The sequence below is a fragment of the Lepus europaeus genome, chromosome 3 (genome assembly GCF_033115175.1).
Source record: "Lepus europaeus isolate LE1 chromosome 3, mLepTim1.pri, whole genome shotgun sequence".
NCBI lineage: Eukaryota > Metazoa > Chordata > Mammalia > Lagomorpha > Leporidae > Lepus > Lepus europaeus.
This window is the reverse complement of record NC_084829.1, coordinates 52,282,039-52,309,978: the sequence shown is the minus strand read 5'-3', so window position 1 is coordinate 52,309,978 and position 27,940 is coordinate 52,282,039. Positions and strand designations below refer to the sequence as shown.

Here is a 27,940-nt window from a genome sequence, read left to right as displayed (position 1 = left end):
AGAAAGGAGAACTGAAAAATGCAGAGAAAGGCTAACTTGATTTACATACAAATGATGTGTATACAAGCTTGAAACTGATTTCCTTTGTAAAGCCTTTGATACAAAGTGCAGATAAGGTCAGGTTCTGGTCTCCCACAGTCTCTCAGTTTCCCATCTGTAGCTTAAAGTCTCTTTGCAAATCAACTTCTTTCTAAAATTAACTCACTAAATTGAGGGGGTGGTCATGATTTCCTCCATAGATAACATTCTGATGTCTGGCCTTGTCTAAAGGTTTTTTCCAGGAACTTCAGGCCTAAGCAAAATGTAAACACCACCTGACTGACTGAAACCCACTTTTCCATCGTGAAGTTACCATATACCAATCATCGGAAAGCCAGGAGGACTTCAGACCAACCAGAGACCTGCACGTGAACTGAACACATACCTCAACACCAACTTCAGTCTCTAAGATCCCTTGCCCTTAGTGCCTCTGGAAGCCTGGAAATGAAGCTACAGCTGCCTGGCTCCTTGCTCTGTGCTTTGCAAATACATACCTACTTTGTTTTACCACTTTGATGTCAATGATTGGCTTGTTGCATGCCAGGCAAGCAGATCCAGGTTTTGGGGGTTCTACAGTATATTTGTGAAGGAAATTCAGAAGGTAGAGGGAAGAGTCTTCAGGGTTTTGCCAGCAGCAGAAAAGACAGATGTGGGGAGTAACAGCTTAGATAGACGGAACTCAGGAGTGATCTGTCCAAATAAGATTTTTAGAAGGTATAATATTTTTTAGTAATTGTGATAAAACTTCCCTTTCAACAGTCTTCTGTAAAGAAATGTTACTTTTCAAGGTCTTGATGTCAGATTTGTGTTTCTTATTAGAAACAGCACAACAGGTCTCAAAGTAGATGCAGGCCGGTATTGGTTGATTGGGGTGTTCAGGTTATGCAGGTTTTCCTGCTTGCTCTGTTATGGGACAGCTTGCAGTCCACATCCAGACACACCTATTTTTCCCATCTGGGTTTCACAGATAGGGGAAAGGTGAGGGCTAAATGAACCCTTATCAGAAGTCTCACTAACCAAGCCACTCCTAGATTTTTGTTTGTTTTGTGGGAGGTATGGGTCATTCTTTTTTTTTTTTTTTTTTTAAGATTTATTTATTCATTTCAAAAGCAGAGTTACAGAGGCAGAGGCAGAATGAAAGGAAAAGGGGTGCAGAACAGAGAAGAGACAGATAACCAACTCGCAGCCAGACCGAATTTATTCAAAGAATGGTCATAGAATCTGCTGTAACCTTGTTGTGAGGATGTCACAGTCAGACTGTTACTGGAGAAATTGCAGGGTTCTTGTCTTCGCGCAAGAAAGAATTCAGGCGTGAGACAGAGAGTAGTGGGAGGTAAAATAGCAAGGTTTATTAGGGAAGGGACATCCGTAAGGACGGATGGGCACCTCTCCAGACAGAGCCTGAGAGACTGGGGAGGAGGAAGGAGCGAGGTGAGAGATTACACCTCACCAGGCCAGGCGGGCGGCTCAGCAGAGAGGCAGAGGGCTGAGCACACAGTCCAGTTGAGGCTGGGGGTTTTTAAGGAGATGGGTTTGGCTTCCCCACCTCTGCTCCTCTTGGAACAAAGAGTTTTTTGGATGTAAATAGAAAAACTTCTCTGGAAGGTCTGACACAAAGGACTTTATGGATGCAAATGTTATCAGACAGGAGGAAGAGAGCAGGGTGTTTGAGATGCAGATACTGGGCTGCACCAGGGAGCTTGTGGAAGATTGTCAGGCAGAAGGGGTGGGAACCTCCACCTGGCAGGTTATCAGGTAGAAGGGGGCAGGGCAGGATGCTAACTCTGGGTTGCCCCTGAAACATGGGCAGGATGACTTTGAGATGCAGATGCATATGCTGGACATAGACGTCTTCTCTTTGTGCCTGTTACACACACATAAGCTCATAACTGACTTCCTACCTAACAAGACTTCTCACTGCTCAATTTTGCTTCTTCACTACCCATAGATATTTGTGCAAGAATGCCACATTTCCCACCCTATCAACCTGCATATTAATCTGCACTGCAAAGTCCACTTCCCGGGAAATCTAGCTGTGACAGTTGGTGGTAAGAGTAGTTATAGGAAAGCAGGCACTGAAGTTGGTTTACCCAATAACTAACTAGCAATAGGAATCTTCAGCAGGTGGTTGGTGAAGCATGGATAAAGCCAAGCACACAGATTGGTAACAAGTTCCAGGGAAAGGGAATATGCTGGCTAGGACAATGAAACCAGTATTTGAACAGCATGGGGAATTAATTATAAAGACAAGGGAATCAGATGGTTGATGCTGGTGGCAAAATATATTCTTGAGAAAGACAAAGAAAGGCTGAGGGTGATTATTTAGAAATCAGATTGCCTAATGTAGAAGCTAGAGGGCTTCTTTGGCAGAGTACAATAAGTCTTATCTCTGATAGTTGCAAGGCAGATAAAGCTGAATATCAGACTCTGCATTTAAGCAGAAAAGTAGCAAAGCTCCAGAAAAGGCTGAATTCCCAGTGGCCCAGAAGGAGTTGAAAGACCTGGTCAATACATTCTGGCTGACTTGAGAGAGTGAGGATGAGATTAGGAATGAGATCAACAGGAAGAAGAAAATAACACTGGTTGAAGGAGTGTTGATTCATATGGGAGCATTCTCCTGGGATAAGTGAATTAATATGTTGGCAGGGACTCTAGGACACACTGCTAGGATGACTCTTAGATGTTTGGAGAAAGTGATACCCAAACTAAATGAGAAGCAAATGCCAGAACTTCTGTTGGAAAAAAAACAAAAAAAGAAATTGAACATCTCTTAGAAAGGGGCACGCTTGAGTGAATTTGTTATGTAAGACTGGAAAATGCATCAGATGCCTCCTTTCCAAAGTAAGGCTCAGGGGGCACTTCATTTACCAAAGCAATTAGGAAGGCTCTGGGAAGAGGGACAACTCATCTTGACTGGAATCAACACACATTCCAGCTCTGAATTTGCCTTTCTGTTCACAGGACTCCACAGGGAATCACTATCCAAGGGCTTATAAATGAATGGCCCACTAAGAAGGGACTCTAGAAAAAAATCAGATTGGACTAAGACATGTACTTTATAGGAAATGAAGTGTGGCAGTGCACACATGATCAGGGTGATCCATTGTCCCCATTCTATTCAGTTCCACACAGAGCAGTGCAGTGATTGTTGAGGTACAACTGAGAGGTCAGCTTGTGCTACCTTCCCAGAGTGAGTTCAATTCTTGTTGTGTGGAAATCAAAATCTTCACTAGAGATTGAGGTAGAGCTGGTCAAGTTGCCACTTGGGATGCCTGTATTTCATACTGGAGTACCTAGGATGGAGTCCTACCATCCAGCTTTCTGCTAACGTGCTTAGGAGGCAGCAGATAACGGCCCGAGTATACCCACTGGGAGATATAGATGGAGTTGCTGATTCCTGGCTTTAGCCTGGCCCAGGGTTGGCTGTAGTGGGCATCTGGGGAGTAAACCAGTAGATGGAAGATCCCTCTCTCTCTTCTTTCAAATAAATTAATTAGTTTAAAAAATTTAAAAACTTCAACAGAAGAAGCCAAGTATTTCTGGGGACAATAGATCACTTGATCATGTATGCATTGCCACACCTCACACAAAGTAATTTTTATTTGCAGCAAATAAGGAGACAATGGTGAATCATTTTCAAAGCCACAGCTCCCTGAGCAAGGGAAAGCAGGTACCTTTTATTTGGGGTGGGAAATGATATGTAACTGACCCTGCTGTCTTAGGCTCTCCTGTAAGAAAAATTGTTAAGAGGCTGGATTGACCTTTCCCTGATAAGACTCTACTAAGGTCTAACGATCAAGCACAAGGGAAGCAGCATAGGAGCAGAGTCTCTAGCTGGCTTTCTGAAGATAGTCACTCATGAGCTCTCAGAAGTTTGTGTGCAAAGGCAGTGTCACATGTCTCACTCTAGGTAGAAGGCTCATTCTTTTTCCCAGTTGGAGACCCTGATGCATAATTGATGGGGACAGGGATCTTGGTGCATGCTCTGTAGCTCCAAGATGGTGGAGCTGTTCACTGCTGCCACCCAGGAAGGTCGTATGAAGGTCATCCTGGACATTTGTGCACATGTGTGACTGTTGGGAGGGTCCTGGGCAGAGGTAAAAGATGAGCTTGTGGTTGAGAAACTGCTTATCTTAGCCTTTAAGGTGTCAAAGTTGGACTTAGTATTATTTATTTATGTTTTTAAAGTATTAGTGCTGATGGATTAAAAGTTTTAAAACTTTTATTAAAAAAAGATTTATTTATTTATTTTAAAGGCATAGTTACAGAGAGATGGAAAGAGAGAGAGAGTGAGATATTTCATCTGCTGTTTCACTCCCCAAATGGCTGTAATAACCGAGACTGGGACAGGCAGAAGCCAGGAGCCAGGAGCTTATTCTAAGACTCCCATGTGGGTGCAGGGGTCCAGGGACTTGGATCATCTTCCACTGCTTTCCCAGGTGCATTTGCAGGAAGCTGGATCAGGAGTGGAGCAGCCAGGACTCTAAATGGCACCCATGAGATGCTGGCACAGCAGGCCACGGCTTAACCTGCTGCACCACAGTGCCAGTCCTGAGGTTTTAAAACTTTTAAAAAACTTATTTTCATTTCATTTTAAAGGCAGAAAGACAAACAGAGGGACATCTTCCATCCACTGGTTCACTTCCCAAATACCTGCAATTGCCAGAATTGGGCTAGGCTGAAGCCAGGAGCAAGGAACCAAACCTGTCTTCCACATGAATGGCAGGGACTGAAAGTATCTGTTGCCTCCCTGGGTGTACATTATCAGGAAGCTAGAATTGGAAGCAGAGCTTGGACTCAAACCAGCAATATCCATACAGGTTGCAGGTGTGCCAAGTGGCGTCTTTACCAAGATGCCAAATGTCAGCTCTGGGAATAAATATTTAAAAGAGTAAGTTTTATCATTACACAGAGAGGTAGGTAGAAGTTCATGCAGATGGAGTTTGGAAACATGCCCTCACACACATTATGCTACAGGAATTAACTTTCAGCTCTTCCTAGGGTAGAGATCTTAGTATTAAAATTAAGTAAAGGATGACTTTTGGACACTTCCTGGTCCATCTGCACAGGCATGGCTCTTATATAAGAGTTCGCACCAGTTTTGCCTGGCAGGTGATAGCATCTCTGCCTGGAATGTAACCAAAAAACATCAAGTGGTTTGCAGGTTTTGGGGCTTTGAAGTGGAAATGAGTCAAGATAAAGACTTTTGACCTGATCTAGGCATTAGCTGGTGGCAGTTAGAGATGATACTTTCCAGGACATACCCTAAGTTAGCATCATTATATGGTGTGGTAGCCCTAATAGGTAGAAAATGTCAACTGAAATGCAAAAAGGAGCAGATTTGGAGAAAATACCATTCTGAAAGTGCACCCTGCTGTGCAAAGGGACAAAGCTTCTAAGCAGGAAGTTTACATATTCATAGAAATTCCAGTAACTCAATATATAATGAGATGTAACTATGCAGGTGAAGTTCACCTGAGCAAATTCAAGGGTGAGAGGTTTAGTTTGCTTGGGTAGATTTTAGCTCATGTGACATCAAAAGGTTATTCCTAGGGTAGGGTGGTCATTAATGCACAGTCTCTGGACTGACTAGAACTGATCTGGGGTTTGTGGATTTTATCAGGGAAAAGGGTCAGCAAAGTCTGTCTTTTGTCTAATCAGAGCTTAAAGAATGTGGGATGTGACAATTCCTTGCAAAGGGCAGGAAGTCAGCATCACTTGTGTGAGGTGTTTTTCTTTGTGGTTTCCGTCATTGACTCTACCAACTGAACTGTAACCCCAGGCTCAATTAAATTTAGTCTTCTTTTCACAGAGGAGTCCAACTTATTTTTTTAAAAGATTGATTTTATTTATTTGAAAGGTAGAGTTACAGAGAGAAAGAAGGAGAGAGAGAGAGAGAGAGAGAGAGAGAGGTCTTCCATCTGCTGGTTTATTCCCCAAATGGCCACAAGTGCCAGGGAGCCAGGGCTGGGTCAGGTTAAAGTCAGGAGTCAGGAGCATCACCCAGGTCTCCCATGTGGGTGCAGGGGCCCAAGCACTTGTTCCATCTTCCACTGCTTTCTCAGGCCATTAGCAGGGATCTGGATCAGAAATGGAGCAATGGAGCAGCTGGATCCACTGATGCTCATATGGGATGGTGGCACTGCAGGCGATGGCTTAACCTGCTATGCCACAGCAATGGCCCCAGGGGAGTTCAACTTACAGTGTCTATTGTTATCCACTTTGACAAATACATGTTTCTGAGAACCAAGGTGTAGACAGAGTGACCCTGCTTACTCACAATGCCAGGATCCACTAAACCAATTTTTTCTTTCTGTTCCTATAACTCTGAGCTCTGATTGTTGAGAGATCAAAGTTTCATCTACTACCCAGTCACTTCTAGTTCTTTGTGCTGAGAAATCAGCAGGTATGGAAAAAAGTCTACAGCTGAAAGTGGGCATTGACCATAACCATCTGGAAGAGATAGGACTATCGTTATAAAATGGAGAAATGAAGAATGCATTTGAACCCAGATGATTCATTTATGCTTACTTTCTTGACGTAGCCAGAGCTTAGGAATGGCAAGATGACAGCTCAGGCCACTGTGGGAATCCCACTCAGGAAAACCACCAAGCTCAACAAAAGTTCTAGCTAAGGGTGAGAATAGCTTTATCATGGACAAGAGAAAATGGATATAATATTACATGGGGCTTCAAGACTAGTTGCAGTAGTGGAGACTGAAATATTTCCTATTAATCTTCCCCTTATTGCTTCCTCAAAGAAAGCTGCACATCAGGCTGGAGATAAGTGCCTCACCCAGGCAACCTTGCTTTTCAGGGCTCATCCTGCTTCTGAGCTCTTTGTAGGCTCTCTCTCTCTCTCTCTGCCTTTCAAATAAATAGAAATAAACACAGATTTTTTATAAAAGAAGAATTTATATCCAGTCTTTGGGTGGAAAAGTAGGGGAATAGGGTAGAAAATCTTTCTTTTGCCTTTGTGAAACTGTCTTGGTTTTAGGCAAAAAGAAAATGCAAACAGCATCCCTGCATTTTGATGGCCTTCAGCTGAACAGTCCTTTAAATTCTGGCAGGAATATTTTGGTTTAATTTATCCCCCTAATACATCTGTTTATTTTGTTCTGTGTTTCCCTAGTTCGTTTTCTCTTTCTCTGGATGTTTTGGCATAATTATTATCTTTGTGTACATGTATTTTTGTGTTTGTTTTTCAACTTAACACTATGTCATAAAGCACTCTTCACATATTGCATAGTCTTCATAATTACAGTTTTAATGTCAATATAAAACTCCCTTAAGTTGATGCAGTGTAACTTTTTAAAAGTCATTCTTCTATTATTGGCTATGGAGGCTTATTTTTGTTATAGAATACATCTTACATAGAATTAACATTTTCTGGCAGATGGCTGTCTTCTTCAATTGAATTATCTCTTTACATAAATCTGAGTAGTTGGATGATCAAGCAAAAGATATGGACATATTTAGGTCTCTAAGTATCTGCTACAAAATCACTTTCCAAAAAAAAAAAAAAAGGATAGCAATTAGTTAGAATTAGTTAGTACTGCTGCATGAAGAAGCATTTCAGCACAACCTCCCCAGCATTAAAAATGATCAGTACAGGATTTGCTGGTAGTGTCATAAATGTAAAACAGTACCTCATTACTGTGTAATGTTTCTGCAAGTATTGGTTTAAATTTTAATTGTTTATTGTTATGTACATTTCCTCTTACATATTAATATTCCTTTGAATGTTGACAACAATTTTTTAAAGATTTTTAAAAATTTATTTGAAAGGCAGAGTTACAGAGAGGAAGAGGCAGGGAGAGAGAGGTCTTCCATCCACTGGTTCACTCCCTAGGTGGCTGCAACAGCTGGAGCTGCTCTGATCTGCAGCCAGGAGCCAGGGGCTTCTTCCAGGTCTCCCATGTGGGTGCAGGGCCCAAGGACTTGGGACATCTTCGACTGTTTTCCCAGGACATAGAATGGAGCTGGATCAGAAATGGAGGAGGCGGGACTTGCACTGGAGCCCATATGGGATGCTGTCGCTGCAGTGGTGGCTTTACCTGGTACGCCACAGTGCAGTTCCAATGGGAAGAGAACTGAAGCATATAGGCTGAGTAAAAGTCAAGCAGAAACAATTTGATGAAAGATAGAGAAGAACTGTAGATTTAGAATTAGCGGATGTAGCCTTCATTCCTGGCTGAGTCTATTACTACCTGTGTCAATGTGAGAATGTTTCAGAATACTAAAAATCTGAGAAACCTCAAATAACACAGACTTTCGTTTGACTCTTTTTTTTTTTTTTTTTTGCAAAGTTTAGAGATAACAGAGACCAAGGAAAGAGACTGGTTAGAAAGATTTCAGTCCCCCTTTCTATCTTACAAAATGCTGTGACAAGCAGTGCCCAGAAGTTCTGATATTACTGCTGTCCTCTGGTTGCAGGTTGGAGTCTTTAACTCTCTGGGTTGTCCCAGACACTGGAGCCAAAAAACAAAAAACTACGTCATGGGCAGCAGGTGTTTGATGAATCAGAAAGAAAAGTTGCCTATTTGAAGCAGGTACTTGGCAGAATGAAAAATTACACTGAGTGGGAAGGTGTTCTCATCTGAAAAAATTACATTATATTCAATGGTTTCAGAAAATTTGACAGAAATACAGCTACTTGACATCAATGCTGGATGACATGAGTAGACATCTTGTTAATAAGAGTTATTCTTAACACATTTAAGGTTGGATTATTGATTTTCCTTTAACTTTTCAACAAACATCTAATGAGGTGCTAAGCTAAGTGATGCAGATATAAAGATGAATAAAACATTTCTTGCCCTCAAGGAAGATCATAATTTAATAATGGAGATATCCACTTAAAGATTGTAACTACAATGTGTAATTATACGACAGTGTGGTAACCAAAGACATAAAAAAGGCTTCCTTCTTTTGTGAATTATGTGCTGTAGAATCTTAGTGTCTAAAATGTCCTATACTCGCCAGCCGCAGCGCGCCGGCCGCAGCGGCCATTGGAGGGTGAACCAACGGTAAAGGAAGACTTTTCTCTCTGTCTCTCTCTCTCACTGTCCACTCTGCCTGTCAAAAAAAAAAAAAGTCCTATACTCAATTTAATTAAAATTAAGGAATTAGGTGCCTCACAATTAAAAAAGAGGAGGCAAAAATATTACCTGTGATGGAAATAACTGCATATTGGCAACCACAAGAGAATGAACAAAAAACTATTATCAACAGTAAGGGAATACAGTTAGGTGGTTGCATTCAAAATTAATATTCAGAAATAATACAATCAGTGAGAAATGTAGGAGAAATCTCATGTACAAACATATTTTAGAAGATAAAGTATCTAGGCATGAATTTAACAAAACATGTATAAGACAAATGTAAAAAAAAGTTTAAGAACACCATAGAGGAATATGAATGATAGTTTGAATAAAATGAAAAGTCAAAGCATATTCTTGGAGAGGATGATGACTCAACATCATAAAGATGCCTGTTCCTTCTAAATTATTCTATAAACTTAATTAAATCACTTCTTCCTAATTTAACTAGCAAGCTAATCTAAAGTTTGTATAAAAATTAAGCAAGTAAGAATAACTAGGAACAGTTTGACGTTTGTGAGAAGGAACTACTCCGGGTACATACTGAAACATTTTAAAAGACTAATTTTTAACACAGTACTGTATATTAATGACATGTGAACAAATAGATTATTAGAATAGACAAGAGAATTTCAGGAATGAACCCATGTATATGTGGAAATTTGTACAAAATAAGAGTGGCAAAAAGATGCATTAGTCAATACATAGTGTTTGGAAGAAAGTGTAGGAGATGTTGCAGTACATATCTATATCCCTGCTTTCAGGACCAAGGCTGAAGGCTCATGATTGAGTCTTACTACAAGAATTATTCTCAAAGTGAGTTGTTCCAAAATTATACCCTTAGAGGCAGCTCTCATCCAATAACTGCTTAATGTTGAGGTATAAATGCCTAACTCCCTCCTTTTTCTTTTCTTTTCTTTTTCTTTCCTTTTCTTTTTTCTTTTTTTTTTTTTTTTTTTTTTTTTTTTTGACAGGCAGAGTTAGACAAAGAGAGAGACAAAGAGAAAGGTCTTCCTTCCATTGGTTCACTACCCAAATGGCCGCTACGGCCGGCACGCTATGCCGATCCAAAGCCAGGAGCCAGGTGCTTCTCCTGGTCTCCCATGGGGTGCAGGGCCCAAGCACTTGGGCCATCCTCCACTGCACTCCCTGGCCACAGCAGAGAGCTGGACTGGAAGAGGAGCAACCGGGACAGAATCCGGCGCCCCAACCGGGACTAGAACCCAGACTCCCTCCTTTCAACTTAAGAAAACTCTGGAGAGCCATTCCAGGTCTAGCACTCATAGAACTGACTGAAGCTTTGTTGCTCAATTCAGTTTCTTCTCCTGCTGAATTTTGCTTCCCTCATTCTCTTACATGTGTGGTTTCTGAAAGCAATCCTCAACAAACTGTGTACACTTAAATCTCTGAACCTAGGTAAACTCAACGTGGATAACGGTTTTCTCTTTTCATTGGATCCGAGCATATATTATACTAGAATAAATCTGAAAATTTAATCTAGTGAATTAAAACTCCAAAAGTGGGGAAGGCATCTGGCACAGTATTAAAACACTTTTAGGCCACCCACATCCTATATTGGACTGCCTGGATTCAACTCTAAGCTCTGCTTCCCATTCCAGCTTCCTGCTAATGTACATCCTGGGAAGCATCAGATGATGGCTCAAAAACTTGAGTCCTTGCCACCCAGGCGGGTTACCTGGACTGGGTTCCAGGCCCCTGGCTTTAGCCTGGCTCAGCCCTGACAACTGTGGGCATTTGGGGATTTGAACTAATGTGTGGAAGATCTCTTTCTTTCTCTTTCTCTCTCTCCCTCTCTCTCTCTCTTACACACACACACACACACACACACACTTCTGGGTCTCTTTGCCTTTCAAATAAGATGAAAAGAAATAAAGGTGTTAAAACTTTGTGAAATCTAAAAAAACTTCAAATACAAAATTTTAAACAGTAAGCATAGTAGAAGAAACTAGAGAAGAATGATTTCCTACGTTTGATGAATAGTTCTAAGTATTAGAACTCAACAAAGAAAAAGAGATGCATTTTTCCTACATTGAAAAAAATTCTGATGAATAGATTAACAAAATTGGCACATACATAAATTGGAATGTTATCAAGCTTTGAAAAGTGAAGAAAAAGGGATGGGCTTTGTAGTATAGTGGCTTACGTTGTCACTTGAGATGCTTGCATCCCATGTAAGAGCGCTATGTCCACATCTGATCCAGTTTCCTTATAGACCTGGGAGGCAACAGATAATAGCCACATGCTTTGGTCCCTGCCACCCCATTGAGTGACATGTATGGTGTTCCTGGTTCCTGGTTTCAGTCTGGCCAATCTGTAGCTGTTACAGGCAATTGGAGGATTGAACCAGAATATCTTTCTCCTCTACCTCTCCCTCTCTGTCACTCTGCCTTTCAGATAAATAAGTAATTAAACTTTTCAGAAAAGGAAGGAAATTATCATACATGTACAGCATGGGTAGACTTTGAAGACATCATGCTAAGTGAAATATGTCAGTCACTAAAGGACAAGTACTGACTTCACTTTTTTTGGGGTAATATAATTTTTATTAGATTATTGTTATTGAGAAACAATAATTGTACATTTATGGGGTACAATGTAATAATTCAATACATGAATAGATTTTAAAGATCAAATTAGGATAACTAGCATCCACCACTTACATTGAAAAGTTTTTCTTCTAGCTATTTAGAAAAATACATTGTTATTGTTAACTACTGTACCTTATTGTACAATAGAATAATGGAAGGATTATTTTTACAATAAGGAAAAAATAATGTTTAATTCAACAAAAGGGTTAATTTATATATATATATATATATATATATATATATATATATATAAAATTTTTTGAGAAACTTAATTAACTTTGAAGAAGAACCCATGAATGATAGGTCTTTTGTGAGCACTTAGATATAACTATAGCTTATGAGACATAAGTTCCACTTAATACACTAAAATGAAGTAAATCTTCGAGAACAGGTTTCACTATTAACTCTCATAACCCAACTCTTTGAGGACAGAGGTCGTGCATGGGAAGTTAGTGCAGAGTGACTCCTATTGTTAATTTAACAATTAACACTTTTTATGTATGACATCAGTGATCACCCAAGGCTCTTGACCTGAGCTGCCTAAAGCCTTTTGAATCCACAAACTCCTTCAGTATTTACCATAAGCAAAGTGGAAGTTCTCTCCTCCCTTCAGAGAAAAGTACATTCTTCTTTGATGACCATGTCTTTCCACTGGGGTCTCACCCACAGAGGTCCTTCATGTAGGACACTTTTTGCCATAGTGTCTTGGCTTTCCATGCCTGAAATGCTCCCCTGGGCTTTTCAGCCAGACCAAATGCCTTAAGGGCTGATTCAGAGTGCTACTTAAGGTGATTGTCATTCTATGAGTCTGCAGTATGGACTGCTTCCCATTTTGGAGCATTCACTCCTTTTTAATTCTATTACTATTACCAAACACTTAATACTATCATTATGAGCACTTTAACACTTAAACCTATCCATATACTCACTTTATCACTTAAAATGTTATTTTTACCACACAACCTAGGGAGATTTGGGGTCTCATGGCAAGTTTTTAAGCTGTACCCTTAGAAGTAAGTATATAGGAATGTATGCAGAACTATACCACTTTAAAGCTACAAACTTCATACATTTCATAATTACAACTTTAGGGTCATGGTGATTCTTCCCTCCATGCCTGCCCTCCCACACACACTCCCACCCACCTTCCTCCTCCCTCTCTTATCTCTCTTATTCCCACTCTTACTTTTTACTAAGATCTATTTTCAATTAACTTTACACACATATGATTATCTTTATGTTTGGTAGGAGTTCAACAGATAATATGAAAAAAAAAAAAAAAAAAGAAAGAAAACTGTTCCTAAACAGTCAAGACAAGGCCGTTCAAGGTCACTGCTACTCAAAGAATCAATTTCACTTCTACAGATTGCCTTTTAGGTACTCTATTAGTTATAAAGGTCAGGGAGAACATATGGTATTTGTCCTTTTGGGACTGGCTTATTTCACTAAGTATGCTGTTTTTCAGTTTTATTTATTTTGTTGCAAATGACCAATTTTTTTTCTTTGTTGTGTATTATTCCATGGTGTACATATCCCCTAGTTTCTTTATCCAGTCTTTGGCTGACAGGTATTTGGGTTGATTTTATGTCTTAGCTACTATGAACTGAGCTGCAATAAACATGGAGGTACACAGATAACTCTTTCATATGCTGATTTCATTTCCCTTGGGTAAATTCCCAGGAGTGGGATGGCTGGGTCATATGGTAGATCTATATTCAGATTTCTGAGGTATTGCCATACTGTCTTCCATGGTGTCTCTACCAGTTTACATTCCTACCAATAGTGGATTAGGGTACCTTTTTCCCCACATCATCGCCAGCATTTGTTGTTTGTTGATTTCTGTATGGAAGACATTCTAACTGCATTTCCCTGACGGCCAGTGAACTTGAGCATTTTTTCATGTGTCTGTTGGCTATTTGGATTTCCTCTTTTGAAAAGTGTCTGTTTAAGAGGAAAGGGTCATTAAAGGAGACACTCTTCCCTAAAGGGAGAGGAGAACATCCTCTTTGCTTATGGCCATGTCCAAGTAACTATGGAGTCTATGGTCACAAAAGGCCTCCATAGCCCTGGCAGTTCACAACAAGAGCCTCAGATGATCACTGACGTCATAAAAAAGAGTGTTAATTGTTAAAGGAACAACAGTAATCAATGTGCACTTGCTCCCCAGGTAGGACCTCTGTCCCTATTGAATTGCAATATGAGAATCGACTGCAAATTCTCTCCCAAAACTGTACTCTATATATTATGTGTGGGTGTGGGGGCAAATTGTTGAAATCTATGATTAGCACAGAGATGATCCTCTATATATAAAGTCATACTAAAAATGATACATAATGAAGAAGCAAATGGGAGAGGAAATGGGAGGTGGGAAGGGAGGAGGGGTTAGGGGCATGAGGGAAAGAACCACTGTATTCTTAAAGTTGTATCTATGTAAAAATGCATTCATTAAATAAAAAAAGAAAACTTAACTAAGAAAGATTGCAAAAATGTAAAAAAAGAAAAGTGTCTGTTTAAGTCCTTTACCTATTTCTTAACTGAGTAGTTTGTTTTGTTGTTCTTGAGTTTCTTGATCTCTTTATATATTCTGGTTATTGATCCTTTATCAGTTGTATAGTTTGCAAATAATTTCTCCCATTCTGTCGGTTGTCTCTACACTTTGCTGAGTATTTCTTTTGCAGTACAGAAGCTTCTCAATTTGATATAATCCCATTTGTCAATTTTGGCTTTGATTGCTTGTGCCTCTGGGGTCTTTTCCAAAAAGTCTTTGGCCTGTGCCAAAGTCTTGCAGAGTTTCCTCAACGTTCTCTAATAATTTGATTGTACTGGTTGTAGATTTAGGTCATTAATCCATTTTGAGTGGATTTGTGTATATGTTGTAAGGTAAGGGTCTTGCTTCATACTTCTGCATGTGGAGATCTAGTTTTTCCAGCACCATTCGTTGATGAGATACCCTTGCTTCAGGGGTTGATTTTAGTTCCTTTATCAAAGATAAGTCGGATGTAGATGCTTGGAATCTATTCTATAGATACACCGTACTTCTTACACAATGAAGTGTGTGGCTTTATTTAAAAAAAAAATATTTATTTTCACTTTATTTGAAAGATGGAGGGATAGAAAGACACAGACACAGAGAGATCTTCTATCTGCTTGTTCTCTCCCCAAATGCTGGCAACAGCTGGGGCTGGACCAGGAGGAAGCCAAGAGCCCAGAATTCAACCCGGTCTCCCATGTAGGTGATGGGGACTCAACTAATAGAGGCATGTTGCCTCCCAGGTTGTTCTTTTTTTTTTTTTTGGACAAGCAAGTTAGACAGTGAGAGAGAGAGAAAGGTCTTCCTTTCGTTGGTTCATCCCCCAAATGGCCATTCCAGCTGGCGTGCTGCGCCAATCTGAAGCCAGGAGCCAGGTGCTTCTTCTGGTCTCCCATGCGGGTGCAGAGCCTAAGGACTTGGGCCATCCTCCACTGCCTTCCCAGGCCACAGCAGAAAGCTGGCCTGGAAGAGGAGCAACTGGGACAGAATCTGGCGCCCCAACTGGGACTAGAACCCTGGGTGCCAGTGCCACAGGTGGAGGATTAGCCTAGTGAGCCATGGCGCTGGCCTCCCAGGTTGTTCATTAGCAGGAAGCTGGAATTAGAAGCAAAGCTGGGACTCAAACCCAGGCACTCCTAAATCAGATGTGGGCATCCAAAGTGGTGTCTTAACTGCTGTGTCAAATATCTGTCCCCATTCAACTGTTCTTTTTAACAGATGTTTAAAATAATCTGAAAGTCTATCATAGGTAATCTGTTGTAAATCAATCTTGGGCTGAACAAGTATAGATCAGGGCATTTGTGAAGACTTTTACTATCTTTGGGTGCTAACTACGATTGTGAAAAGTTTTAGACAGTGTTTGGGTAAGTGGATAAAGTTAGTCATGTGAAATACGGTGTGATCACTGCTTGGTTCAGGGAGTTTGAATCCTCTCTGCTCTAAAAGTAAGCTAAGGGATAGAGAAAGAAATATAGGAAATTTATAGTTAAAATCATGAGTACTGACAGGCCTATTAATTCTGGAAAAAGGTCCAGTGATTCAGACAAGACTTGAACACAAATGTTCAAGTGGCATTATTCAGAATAGCCCCAACTGGATAAACCTAAATGCATATCAGCTGAGGGGTTGATGGCAAACTGTACTATATTCACACAATAGAAAGCTACACAGCAATAGAAAGGAATGGTCTGTAGATCAATCTCAGAAGCTTTATGCTAAGTGATTAAAAACCAGATATAAGAGAGTACATAGTATATATGATTCTAGTTATAGAAAATAGCAATAAAAAAGCAGAGTTATAAAGACAGCAGTTAGATTTGTTAGCACCCTGGGTGAGTGTGGAGACAGGGGATGAAGGACAGGATCTTCCATCTGCTGGTTCACTCCCCAGATGGCTACAAGAGTGGGTACTGGGCCAGGCAAAAGCCAGGAGCCAGGAGCTTCTTCTGGTCTCCCCTATGGGTGACAGGGACCTAAACAACAGGTCATTCTTTGCTGCCTTTCCAGGCACATTAGCAGGGAACTGGATTGGAAGAGGAGCAGCCAGGACTTGAACTGGCACCCATATGGGATGAAGCTTACTCTGCTATACCACATCACTGGCCCCCATTTTCTGTAAAATGAAGTTAATGCAGAGCCTTCTGTATAGAATTACTGTGAGGATGCACTTGGCAAAATCTCAGGTGCATAGTACATACTCAAAAAATGCTAGACATTATCATTATTATTATTACTGTTCTCTCTTGTCTTAAAAGTAGTGAGATTGTACAATGGGGAACCATCAGTGGAGTGTTTGCTTTTACACAAGCAGCAGATAACAGTCAGACCACACTTCCTGGTGAAAGCAACATTACTCCTAATACCCCAAGAAACTGGTCCCAAAGGCATGACCCAAACTGAGAAGCAGGTATGGAGACCTTCTGTTCCTCATCTTGTCTCTCTAACCTTGAAACCAGCCAGAATTAAGGCACACTGGTGACTCACAACAACCATTCTGCAGAGGGCAAAAAGATGCCTTCTGCTCTGGTCTGAGGAGGAATTAATAAGCTCTTTTGTATTGCAAACTTCTCAGCCAGAATGCCAGGACTGGCTCCTTGCCTTGAGCCTGAACTGCGGCCAATAACCCACTTTAACCCCTTTTTAAAATCTTAATACTGGCTTCAGTGATTGTGAGAGTTTGGCAGGGAAACTTTTTGAGACTTAAGTAGGCACAAATAAATTAGGTGGCTACTTTAACATTGGGCATGTTAATGTGTATTTGTAATACAACAGTTAGGATATATGCATTAGTTTAAATGTCCTATGGTTTCAATTTTACAAGATTTATGAGATGGTAGATGTGTTTGCACTTGAATTCAATTAGAAATATTGGTCATCATCTATCATGTAAACTTAATTTAAGCCTAACACCATAATTTCCTGTTTTAATAGTCAAATATGCCTTTATTGCTCAAGGGCATGCCAGGGGTACCACATTGCGCCATTGTTCAGCTAAGATGTTTTGTTCCCTCTAGGTAGCTCTACTTTTAAGGCTATAAAACTTGAACTTTCTCAGGAATGTCAGTTTCTGCATGTGGTCTCTAAGCCTGGTTTTTACACACTGGAAAATTCTATGGCTTTCTCAATATTTTGTTTACCATTTTTAAAATTATTTATTTATTTTCATTCAAAAGGCAGAGAAAAAGACAAAACGAAGACACACACACACAGAGGAGAGAAAAAGAAACCATCTATTGCTTTACTCCCTAGATGCCTACAGCAGCTAGAACTGGACCAGGTAAAGCCAGGAGCCCAGAACTCATCCCTGAACTCTTCCATGGGTGCGAGGGACCCAGCTATTTGAGCCACCACCTGCTGCCTCCCAGGAAGCTGAAATCAGCAGTAGAGTCAGGACTCAAACTCCAGCACTTCCATATGGGATGCAGGTGTCCCAGCCAGCATTTGAGTCACTGCCAAATGCCTGTCCCTTTCCTAATATTTTAAAGAGAAGTCCTTTTTGTGCTTACATTAGCTGGAGCTGGCTTCTGTTGCTTACTAGAGGGAACCCTGACACACATTTCCCATGCATCAGTTTTCCCATGTGAAATATAAGTACCGCTAGCTATGTAGTTTCAGCCTTAAAATGGATACTAAAATGTTAAAAGTAATCTAAATATTCTTCTTGCAAATAGTCACTAAGAAAATTATTTCACATTTAAAAATGCAATCAAACCATTTTCTTTTTTCTAGGTTACTTTCTATTCTTTCTAAGAAATGTATGGGTATTAAAATAAGTAAAAATAATGTTGTTAAGTGGGTTGAAGGTTTTAAAAAACAGCACTCAAGTATTTTGGTAATGGAAATATTCTAACACCTAAACACTATGGGTATTAAAATTTTCCTTAATGAAAGAGGTGTTATTTTGAAAATTTATAAGCTTTGACTTTCTAAGAAGAAAGGGGATGTAAAATGTAAGATACTCTTATTTAAGCAAGGTACCATAGACATACACACACATATAAAGTACTTAGACCCACATCCAACTACAAGAAATGCCTGGGAAAGGCAGTCTATTTCAGAGGCCAAGTGACTAGTTGACTTCTGCAGCAATAAGGGAGCGAATGGACATGAGAGCTCTACCAGAGTGTCAGGTTTTTTTTTGTCAAATTTCTATATCTGTTTTTATATGAAAGGCAAACAGAGAGACAGAGACAGAGACAGAGAGACAGAGAGAGAGCTGCCATTCACTATTTTCACTTCTCAAATGCCTGCCTGCAAACAGCTAGGGCTGGGCTAGGCTGAAGCCAAGAGCCTGGAACTCCATTCTGGTCTCCCACAAGAGTGACGGGGGCTCAACACTTGAAATATTACCTGCTTTCTCCCGGGTGCATTAGTCGGAAGCTGGAATTGGAACTAGAGCCAGCCTCAAATCCAGGCAATCTGATGTGCAGTTCAGGTGTCAAAAGTGATGTCTTAACCACTGTACCACATGTCCACTCCAACACTGTCATTTTCAATAACCCTGAAGGCATTTGTATTTCAAGTTTCCCTGAAATTCGATGATGTTTTATACACAAAGTATATATGTTTTTATATGAATATATATGAATATATGTTTTATATATAATATTTCATATATATTATATGATGTATGTGATAATATATCAGCTTTATGTTTAATATTTTCTATAGGGTAAAAAGTTACCAATAATCAAATGAAGATTTATATATTTATTTGAAAGGTAGAGTTACAGAGAGAAAGGGAGAAACAGAGAGAGAAATCCTTCACCTGCTGGTTTACTTACCAAATGGCTGTAACAGCTGGGGCTGGACCAGGCTGAAGCCACGAGCTCAGAGCTCCATCCAGGTCTTCCAAGTAGATGGCAGGAGCCCAAGCACTTGGGCCATTCTCCTTTGCCTTTTCAGGCACATTAGTAGGGAGCTGAGTTGGAAGTAGAACAGCTAGGACTTGAACCAGCATTCATACAGGATGCCAGCATTGCAAGTGGAGCTTTAACCCACTGTGCCAGAATGCCACCACCCAAGCTGATATTTCAGCTGTTCTCAGACCAACACCCTTATCATCACAGCCTGGATTTCTCTTCCTGGCACTCCCTAAACTTACAATGCCCAGTCCCTTCCTCTCAGTCTGTCCAAATCCTGTCCATCCCTTCTCTTCCTTGAAACCCTTCCAATGTTTCCCTTAGAAGTCCTGTTTCTGATTTCCTTTTAATTCTAGGCACTCTACCATTGCCATTTAGCTGCTTTAGGAGTGTGCACCCTTCCTCTATCATTTATTAAATAAATGCTTAATAAGCACTTACTGTCTGCCATGCAATGATGGGCACTGGATATACAGTGAACAAAACAGAACTGATCTCTCTCTATCCTCAAGTTACCCTGGAATTGGGCAAGATAGACTGCAAATAAATACACAGGCATAATTTTTTTTTTTTTGACAGGCAGAGTGGACAGTGAGAGACAGAGAGAAAGGGCTTCCTTTGCCGTTGGTTCCACCCCCAAGTGGCCGCTGCAGCCGGTGCGCTGTGGCTGGTGCACCACGCTGATCCGAAGCCAGGAGCCAGGTGCTTCCCCTGGTCTCCCATGTGGGTGCAGGGCCCAAGGACCTGGGTCATCCTCCACTGCACTCCCGGGCCAGAGCAGAGAGCTGGACTGGAAGAGGAGCAACCAGGACAGAATCTGGTGCCCCGACTGGGCACCTGGTGTGCCGGTGCGGCAGGCGGAGGATTAGCCTATTGAGCTGCGGTGCTGGCCCACAGGCATAAATTATACATGTGAATTGCTGTAAAAGAAAATCAAAAACAAAAACATTGGGAAGCTATAAAAGAATAACAGATGAAGCCTGTTATGATTTGAATGTGTCCTCTAGAAGTTCATGTGTTAGAAACTTAATCCCCTGGAGTCAGAGTTGTAGAGCACAGGGTAAAGTCACTGCTTGCAACACCAGCATCCCATATCAGGGCCCTTGTTCAAGTCCCAGCTGTTTGGCTTCTGAACCAGCTCCCACTAATGTGCCTAGAAAAGCTGCAGAAGATGGTTGAGTAGTTGGGCTCTTGCCACCCATATAGGAGACCCAGGTGGAATTCCTGACTCCTGGCTTTGGCTTGGACCAGTACTGGCTGTTGTGGCCATTTAGGGAGTGAACCAGTGGATGAAGATCTCTCCCTTTCTCTCTGTAACTCTGTCTTTTAAATATATAAATAAATCTTTATAATAAATAAAAACTTAATCCCCCAGTTCATATGTTGATGGTTCTTGGAGGTGGAGCCTTTGGGAAGCAATTAGGATTAGACCTTCAGGATAGGGTTGGTGAATTTATAAGAAGAAAGGCCCAAGCCAGTGCCCTTGCTCTGTCTCTCAGTGATGCCTCCTGCCACATCACGGCATACCATGAAGCCCTCACCAGATGCCTCCAAAATCGTGAAAAATTAATGTCTTTTCTTTGTAAATTACCTAGTTTGTGGTATCCTCTTATAGCAACAGAAAACATTTTAAGACATATGGTGTTGAATGTTCCTTATACAAGCATCAGCAGGAAGACAATCAAGTACAGAATGAGCGGGGTATTGTAAGAGAATGCCTGGCTTTGAATGGGCTTGTATCTCCAAGGGTGTGGTGAGGGAAGGTGTCTGAGGAACGGACATTTAAAGAGATAACTAGGGGTAGGCCTTTCAAATAGCAGTTAAGATGCTGCTTGACACACTTGCATCCCATATCAGATTACCTGGGTTGGAGTCCCAGCCCTATTCCCAATTCCAGCTTCCTGTTAATGCAGATCCTGGCAGGCAGTAGGTGATGGCTCAAGTACTTGTGTCCCTGACACCTATGTGGGAGAAATGAATTGAGTTCTAGGCTCTTAGCTTTGGCCTGGTCCAGCCTGAGTTACTGCAGGAATTTGGAGGAGTGAACCAGCAGATAGGAAATTCTCTCTCTCTCTCTCTGTTTCTCTACCTTTCAAATAGTTATAGTAAATTAATAAACAGATAACTAAAGAGTTGACAGGTCTCAGGAAGTCAAGCAAAGGGTGGCGGGAAGAGCATCCAAGCAACAACATCTGCATCTGCAAAGGTCCTAGGACAGGAGGAAGGAGCTCAGTGAATTTGAGGAACTGAAAGAAGCCAGAGGAAGCAAAGGAAAGTGGAGAAAAATCAAAGCTCTTTTTACTATCTTGAATTTGAACTCATAAGCTCAGGGACCACATTCTCTCTTTTGTATATCACCCCTTATTCTCACCCTAAGTACTAAGCACCATACTTAACAATGAGTAGATAACACCAATACATTGAAAAACTTTAACTGCCTATTGATTCATGATCTTTGAATAACATTTTAACTTATTTACTTGAAAGGCAGACATACACACACAGCCATTTGGGGAGTGAACCACAAGATGGAAGAACCCTCTCTCTGACTCTTCCTCTCCATAATAACTCTGATATTCATATAAATAAAGTAAATCTTTTCTAAAAGAGAATGACACAAGAAATCAGAATAAAGTTGAAATAATATATAGTTGAGCAAAGCAGTTTTAAGACTCTGGTAGGCCCCAGACATTCTTACTCTCTAAGACTCCACTACCTCCATCATATAAAACATCTTAAGATGAACCCACAGTTAACATCAATCATCATTTGTCTCACCATCTAAGAGAAAACTTGAGTTGCAGTTCATCAATTTTAATAAATATTAAGTTTTTAACATTTAAATATATATTAATTTTGATTTTGCATATTTTACAAAATTTATTTAAATTTATTTGACAGGTAGAGTTATAGACAGTGAGAGAGACAGAGAGAAAGGTCTTCCTTCTGTTGGTTCACTCCCCAAATGGCCGCTACGGCTGGCGCTGCGCCGATCCGAAGCCAGGAGCCAGGTGCTTCTTCCTGGTCTCCCATGTGGGTGCAGGAGCCCAAGCACCTGGGCCATCCTCCACTGCCCTCCTGGGCCACAGCAGAGAGCTGGGCTGGAAGAGGAGCAGCCAGGACTAGAACTAGGCGCCCATATGGGATGCCGGCACTGCAGGTGGAGGATTAACCAAGTGAGCCACGGCGCCGGCCCCTGCACATTGTTTTTTAAACTCATCCTCTTTTCTGGATTTAAAACATTTTTGTAGACTACAAGGAAAAAAACTATAGGTTCTCAGTATTTTGCCTGATGTGTACAAGTCCCAGCAATCCAGGGCTAACCTCAGTAGAACAAACATCAATTGCTAGGAGACTCAGGGAAAGGCAATATCAGCAGGAGCAGGAAGGCACATATGCTGTATCCACCAGCCTGTTCATTCACCTGGCCAACAACTGAGGCCGCCAGGATTAGAGGAAGAAAAGGGGACACTGCTTATCTTGGACTAACTTGGAATACAAGATTTTTCAAAGAGAAAACTAGTGACTCAGTTTGGGGCATCAGCAGATCTTTTTGAAGTTCAGAATACTCAAGAATGAACATAGCCAGATTTTTTTAAAAGGCAAATATCAGACCATTCAAGGAAAAAACACAGATCTGGTTACACGGCCTAGGAAGCTAAACAGGAAGATGTCTCCAGAGTATAAGAGAACTGTCAAAAGCCAAACACTAAGGATACAATGAACGATAAAAAAGGCAGAAAGCTGACAGCCAGACAGACCTATCAGGCTGAAGTGCAAGCTCATTAATTAATCAAGTCACTTTTGAAAAATGCCACATTGGAACGAAGACAGTAAAGACCCAGGAAGCTCAGGCTTGCATAACAAAGTATCAGTGACAGGCACTGGCAGTATAGTGTTGAGCATAGTTGCCTTCCAAAATAAATTCATAGAAATTAACATCTTACAGTTCTGGAGGCTGAGAAGCACAAGATCAAGGTGCTCTTGGCAAGGGAGTCTTCATTCGTTCTTTCTCTCTTTTTTTTTTTTTTAAGATTTATTTATTTGAAAGGCAGAGCATCGGGGGTGGGGGTGGGGAGAGATCTTCTATCCACTGGTTTACTCCCTAGATGGCCAAAACAGCCAGGGCTGGGTCAGGTCAAAGCTGGGAGTGAGGAACTCCATTCAAGGCTTCTACTTGGGTGGCAGGGGACAGAGCACTTGAGCCATCTTCCACTGTTTTCCCAGGATTATTAGCATGGAGCTGGATTGGAAGCAGAATATTTGAGACTTGAACCAGCACTACAATATGAGCTACTGCTGTTGCCAAGTGTCCCCTTAACCCACTGAGCCTTGATGCCTGCCCCAAGAGATGTTTCATTCTGAGACTGCTGTTTCTAAGTGGAGCTTGTTATGTGTTAGAGCAAGCTCTCTAGTGTTTCTTCCTATAAGAGTACAAATCCTATCACCCTTATAACCTCATGTTACCCCAGGTACCTCCCAGAGATCCCAATACCCTGGCGATCAGAACTTCAACATATGCGTTTTCAAGAATAGGCAGCTTGAGAAAAAGATGATGTAACACTGTAAAAAACAGCAAGGGCTTTGGTTTCAGACAGGCCTGGGCTGAATCTCATTTATTATCCACACAGTCTTGAATAAATCATTTACTATCTCTGAACCTCAGTTTCCATGGCTGTAAAATGAAGATTAGAAATCTTGCATCTAGGGTTGTTGTAAGTACTAATGAGATAGAGGTATAAAAGTACCTGACATGGAGGAAAGTCTTTTTGCAGAGTATGAGGGAGCATAGGGGGTTGCAGGCATGTGGCTCAGGTCACACATTGTGATGGTGATGGGAGAGAAGCTGCTTCATGCTGAAATGCACTGCTCCATAAATACTGATCCCATGAATGGGGAGGTAGAACAAGGTGACTTCTCCAGCACTTTCACCTCCAAAATCCCATAAATCTATATATCTATGAGGAAGCAGATCAGTTCACCTGCTTTGGTGCTATTATCAATTAATGCTCAGCACTCTTTTTTTTGTGCTCTTACAAATATCTTAATCAATCTTTATGATACCATGACAATCCAGCTACAATATTAACAGCTATTATTATTCTCATCTTACAGATGAGCAGACTTAAATTCAAAGAACTGGATCACTCGGCCCAAGATTGTACCTTGGGAGAAGGATAACATCTGGACTTGCACCAGGGACTTCCTGCTTTCTACCTCTAAACACCAGTTTCCCTGCTCCCACTTATGTGAAGCTGAATGTTCTTTACACAAATATCAGCAAGAAGACAATGGAGCACAGAATGAGTGGGGTATTGTAAGAGAATGCCTGGCTTTGAATGGACTTATGTCTCCACGCTTGGACAAATTCCAGCCGGGGTCCCAGCAGAATTTATATATGAGAAGACTGTTGGCCATTTGGCAGGGACTGTGGAGCCAGGGAGAGAGGCCAGAAGACTGCAGATGGGTACACACTGTTCTAATTTATGAAAAGGGGAAGAAAGTTGGTTCTGCAAACCAGAGATGCCAATTCTGAGCCAAATTCTTGAAGGACAATTGTGAATATAAAAAAAGAGAAGTCACTGCTGGGCACCAGCGAATTTGTTACCCAGGAGAGATTTTTTTCCAGATGAACCTTCACTTCCCCTTTGAAGGAAAAGAATGGTACATGTTTATTTAGATAATACATTCTGCTCATTATAATAAACAAGTTGAAAGTGGGTAGACAAATGGATTCACAAGTTGGAAAATCTATTTTTCTTTTATTCAGTTTAAAATTTTATTCATCAACTTAAAAGGTGAACAAATGTTTATTTCAAATCTCACTAAACTTATCTGAAACATGTTTACATAGAGGACAGATAGATACAGGATTTCAAATTAGATATGGTATAATCCATCATTCATTTAAAAATATTCTTTCTTCCACAAAATCTTCACTGAAAGACAAAACACATTCTTTCTAGTATACTACATATCAGCTAGATACACACTTCTAAGATATATTTATATTTAATACACTATCTGTAGTGGCTTTCTCGTTTTATCCGTTGTTCTTCTCGTAATTCCTAGCACATAAAAAGGGCTCTGGGGCTAGAATTTGCCTTACAATTAAGCCAGGATGTCCCCATTGCATACTGGAGTGTCTGGATTTGATGTCTGACTCTGGCTCCTGGTTTCAACTTCCTACTAACATGAACACTGGGAGGTGGCAGTGATGGCTCAATTGGGTTCCTGCAAACAACATGGAAGACCTGGATTCAGTCCCTGGCACAGCTTCAGCTATCACTGGCATTTGAAGAATAAACCAGCAGATGGGAGTTCTCTGTCTCTCAAGTCAAAAAAAAAAAAAAAAAGTGGGTGGAAGTTCAATAAATAATTGTGGGGCAGGCAATGCATAGTGGGTTAAGCTGCTGCCTTTGAGGGTGACATCCTATACTGGAGTACAAGTTAAAGTCCCCACTGTTTTGCTTCTGACTCACCTCCCTGCTAATGTGCCTAGGAAAGCAGCAGAAGATGGCCCAAGTGTTTAGGACCCTGCCATTCATGAGGGAGACAAATATGGACAGACAGCTGTCGCAGGAATTTGGGGAATGAACCAGCAGATGGAAGCTCTCTGTCTCTCCCTTTGTCTCTGTGTCTTTCAAATAAATAAATAAATAAATCTTTAAAAAATTGTGGAATGCATTGTTGAATTCATAATACTTTCCATGCTATATTTATTATACTACCTTAGAAACAATCTAAGTTAAAGCTATCTTAGCTAACATTATGGCCTTTCAAATTAACCCAAAGATGTTAGAGCAGCAAAGTATCTTAGTTAAGGTTAGCTAAGACCAACCTATTGTTTTACAGGTATCTGTTGGTTACCCAAGGTCCAGCCACGACACATACGTGTTGGAGGCAAGCCAGTTTGCCATACAGATGCAGGCACTCTCTTCTCCACTACCTGGGGACTGGATGGGGGGGGGGGGGGGGACTTAAGAACTCCATAGATCCCGTTCTAGGTAACCCTAACTTTCTGTCAGTGAATGACGGTAGTATATTACCTACCTGTCATCGCCAAGGAGCTGTGTGGCTCTTAGTTGTCTGGGGCAGAGTTGAACAGGTCTTCAGGCAGCTGAAAGGCTGGCAGGAGTGCTTCCAGGGTAAGGTAAGGTCCTGTGTTGAGCAGAGCACATCTGTGAGGTAGGTGTTTGCCAGCTGCTGCTTGCTTCACAGTCTGTGTATCAGCGGAGGCAAGGTCTTCCACCTGGCGTGGGACCACAGCTTCCATCTTCAGTGTGGCATAGAACAGAAACGGCCTGCACAGCAAAGGAAGCTGGAGTTCAAGTACACCAAGCATCAGTCAATTCCTGGCATGCCAGACAGCCAACTCAGGGTGCAACCTGCTGCCAGTCCTTCCTGTTTTCTCACTGGAATATCTCCTTCAGCCCCTCTTTCTTTTTTCCATCTTAACTCTCCCCTCTCCTTTCCTGCCTTTACTGTTCCTAACACTTAAGGAGTGTTGTCTCTTTCTATGCAGTACCTGGAAAGCACAGACAGGCTGGCCATCCACAGAAGAGAACAAACTGTACTGTCAATGGGCTTATAAGAAACTGGTCACAGGTCTGTGGCTGTTACTAGTTCAAATAAATATAGTGGTGGACCTACTCATTTGCTGGTCCTACTTCAAGTTTCCTGAGTGCTGCTTTTACCACTCATAGAGGCGTATGCATTTCATGTACATCTATATACTTTGACACACAAGCCTGCCATTCTTTGAACCAACCCTGCAAATGATAGTAATATGGTTCCTATTGCTATTGTAACAAATTTAGTGGCTTAACATAAATTTATCTTGCAGTTCTGGAGATCAGGAGTCCAAAATCAGTCTTAGGGAGTTAAAGTCAAGGTGTAGGCAGGTACATTAGCCAGAGTTCTCCAGAGAAACCGAAGCATTAAGGGTTCATGTACGTATATGAGGATACTTCATAAAGCTCGTAGAAAGGGGCTGGTGCTGTGGCATAGTGGCTAAAGCCGCCGCCTGCAGTGTTGGCATCCCATAAGGACGCCAGTTCAAGTCCTGGCTGCTCCACTTCCAATCCAGGAAGTGTTGTAGCCTGGCAAAGCAGTAGAAGATGGCCCAAGCCCTTGGGCCCCTGCACCCATGTGGGAGACCCAGAAGAAGCTCCTGGTTCCTAGCTTTGGATCAGCACAGCTCCAGCCATTGTGGCTAATTAGGGAGTGAACCAGCACATGGAAGACCTCTCTCTCTCTCTCTGCCTCTTCTCTCTCTGTGTCACTCCGACTTTCAAATGAATAGATAAATTTTAATTAAAAAAAAAGCTCGTGGGAAATAAAATTAAAAGATATGTTTATTCATTTTCATTTTATTTGAAAGGCGGGGGTGGGGGTGAGAGAGAGAGAGAGAGATTCATTTTCTATCCACTGGATCTCTTTCCAAATGCTTAAAAAGAGCTGGAGCTGGATTAGGATGAAGCTAGGGGCCTGGAACTCATTACAGGTCTTCTATGTGGGTGGCAGGGGTCAAGAACTTGAGCCACCGCCTACTGCCTCCCAGAGTGCACATTAGCGGGAAGCTGGAATTGGAAATGGCACTGGGAAGTGAACCCAGGCACTCTGATTTGGGATGCAGGTGTCTTGAGTGATGTCTTTATTGCTGTGCCAACTTATTGGTAAGTTATTTTGGTACAAAAACAATCTGAAATCCTGTGGTGGGCATCTGACACATTAGCATACCTGGGAGGTAGGAGGTGATGACCCAAGTATTTAGCTCCCTGACATGCACACAGGAGAC

General features: G+C 41.3%; 1 protein-coding gene across 7 annotated transcripts in view; it reads right to left on the bottom strand.

Moving 5' to 3' along the window:
- Positions 1–27,940, bottom strand: part of PAQR8 (progestin and adipoQ receptor family member 8) — a 150,809-nt gene that overhangs the window by 101,856 nt on the left and 21,013 nt on the right. For 2 of the 7 annotated variants that reach the window (XM_062186256.1, XM_062186255.1), the window contains exon 2: positions 26,194–26,444. The exons of 2 other annotated variants lie outside the window; for them this stretch is intronic. In XM_062186256.1, coding sequence (XP_062042240.1) covers positions 26,194–26,200 — 7 coding nt within the window. In that variant the 5' untranslated portion in view covers positions 26,201–26,444. Of the gene's footprint in view, positions 1–26,193; positions 26,462–27,940 lie in introns of all 7 variants that reach the window. 3 more of the 7 variants (XM_062186257.1, XM_062186258.1, XM_062186259.1) reach the window with 2 other exon arrangements.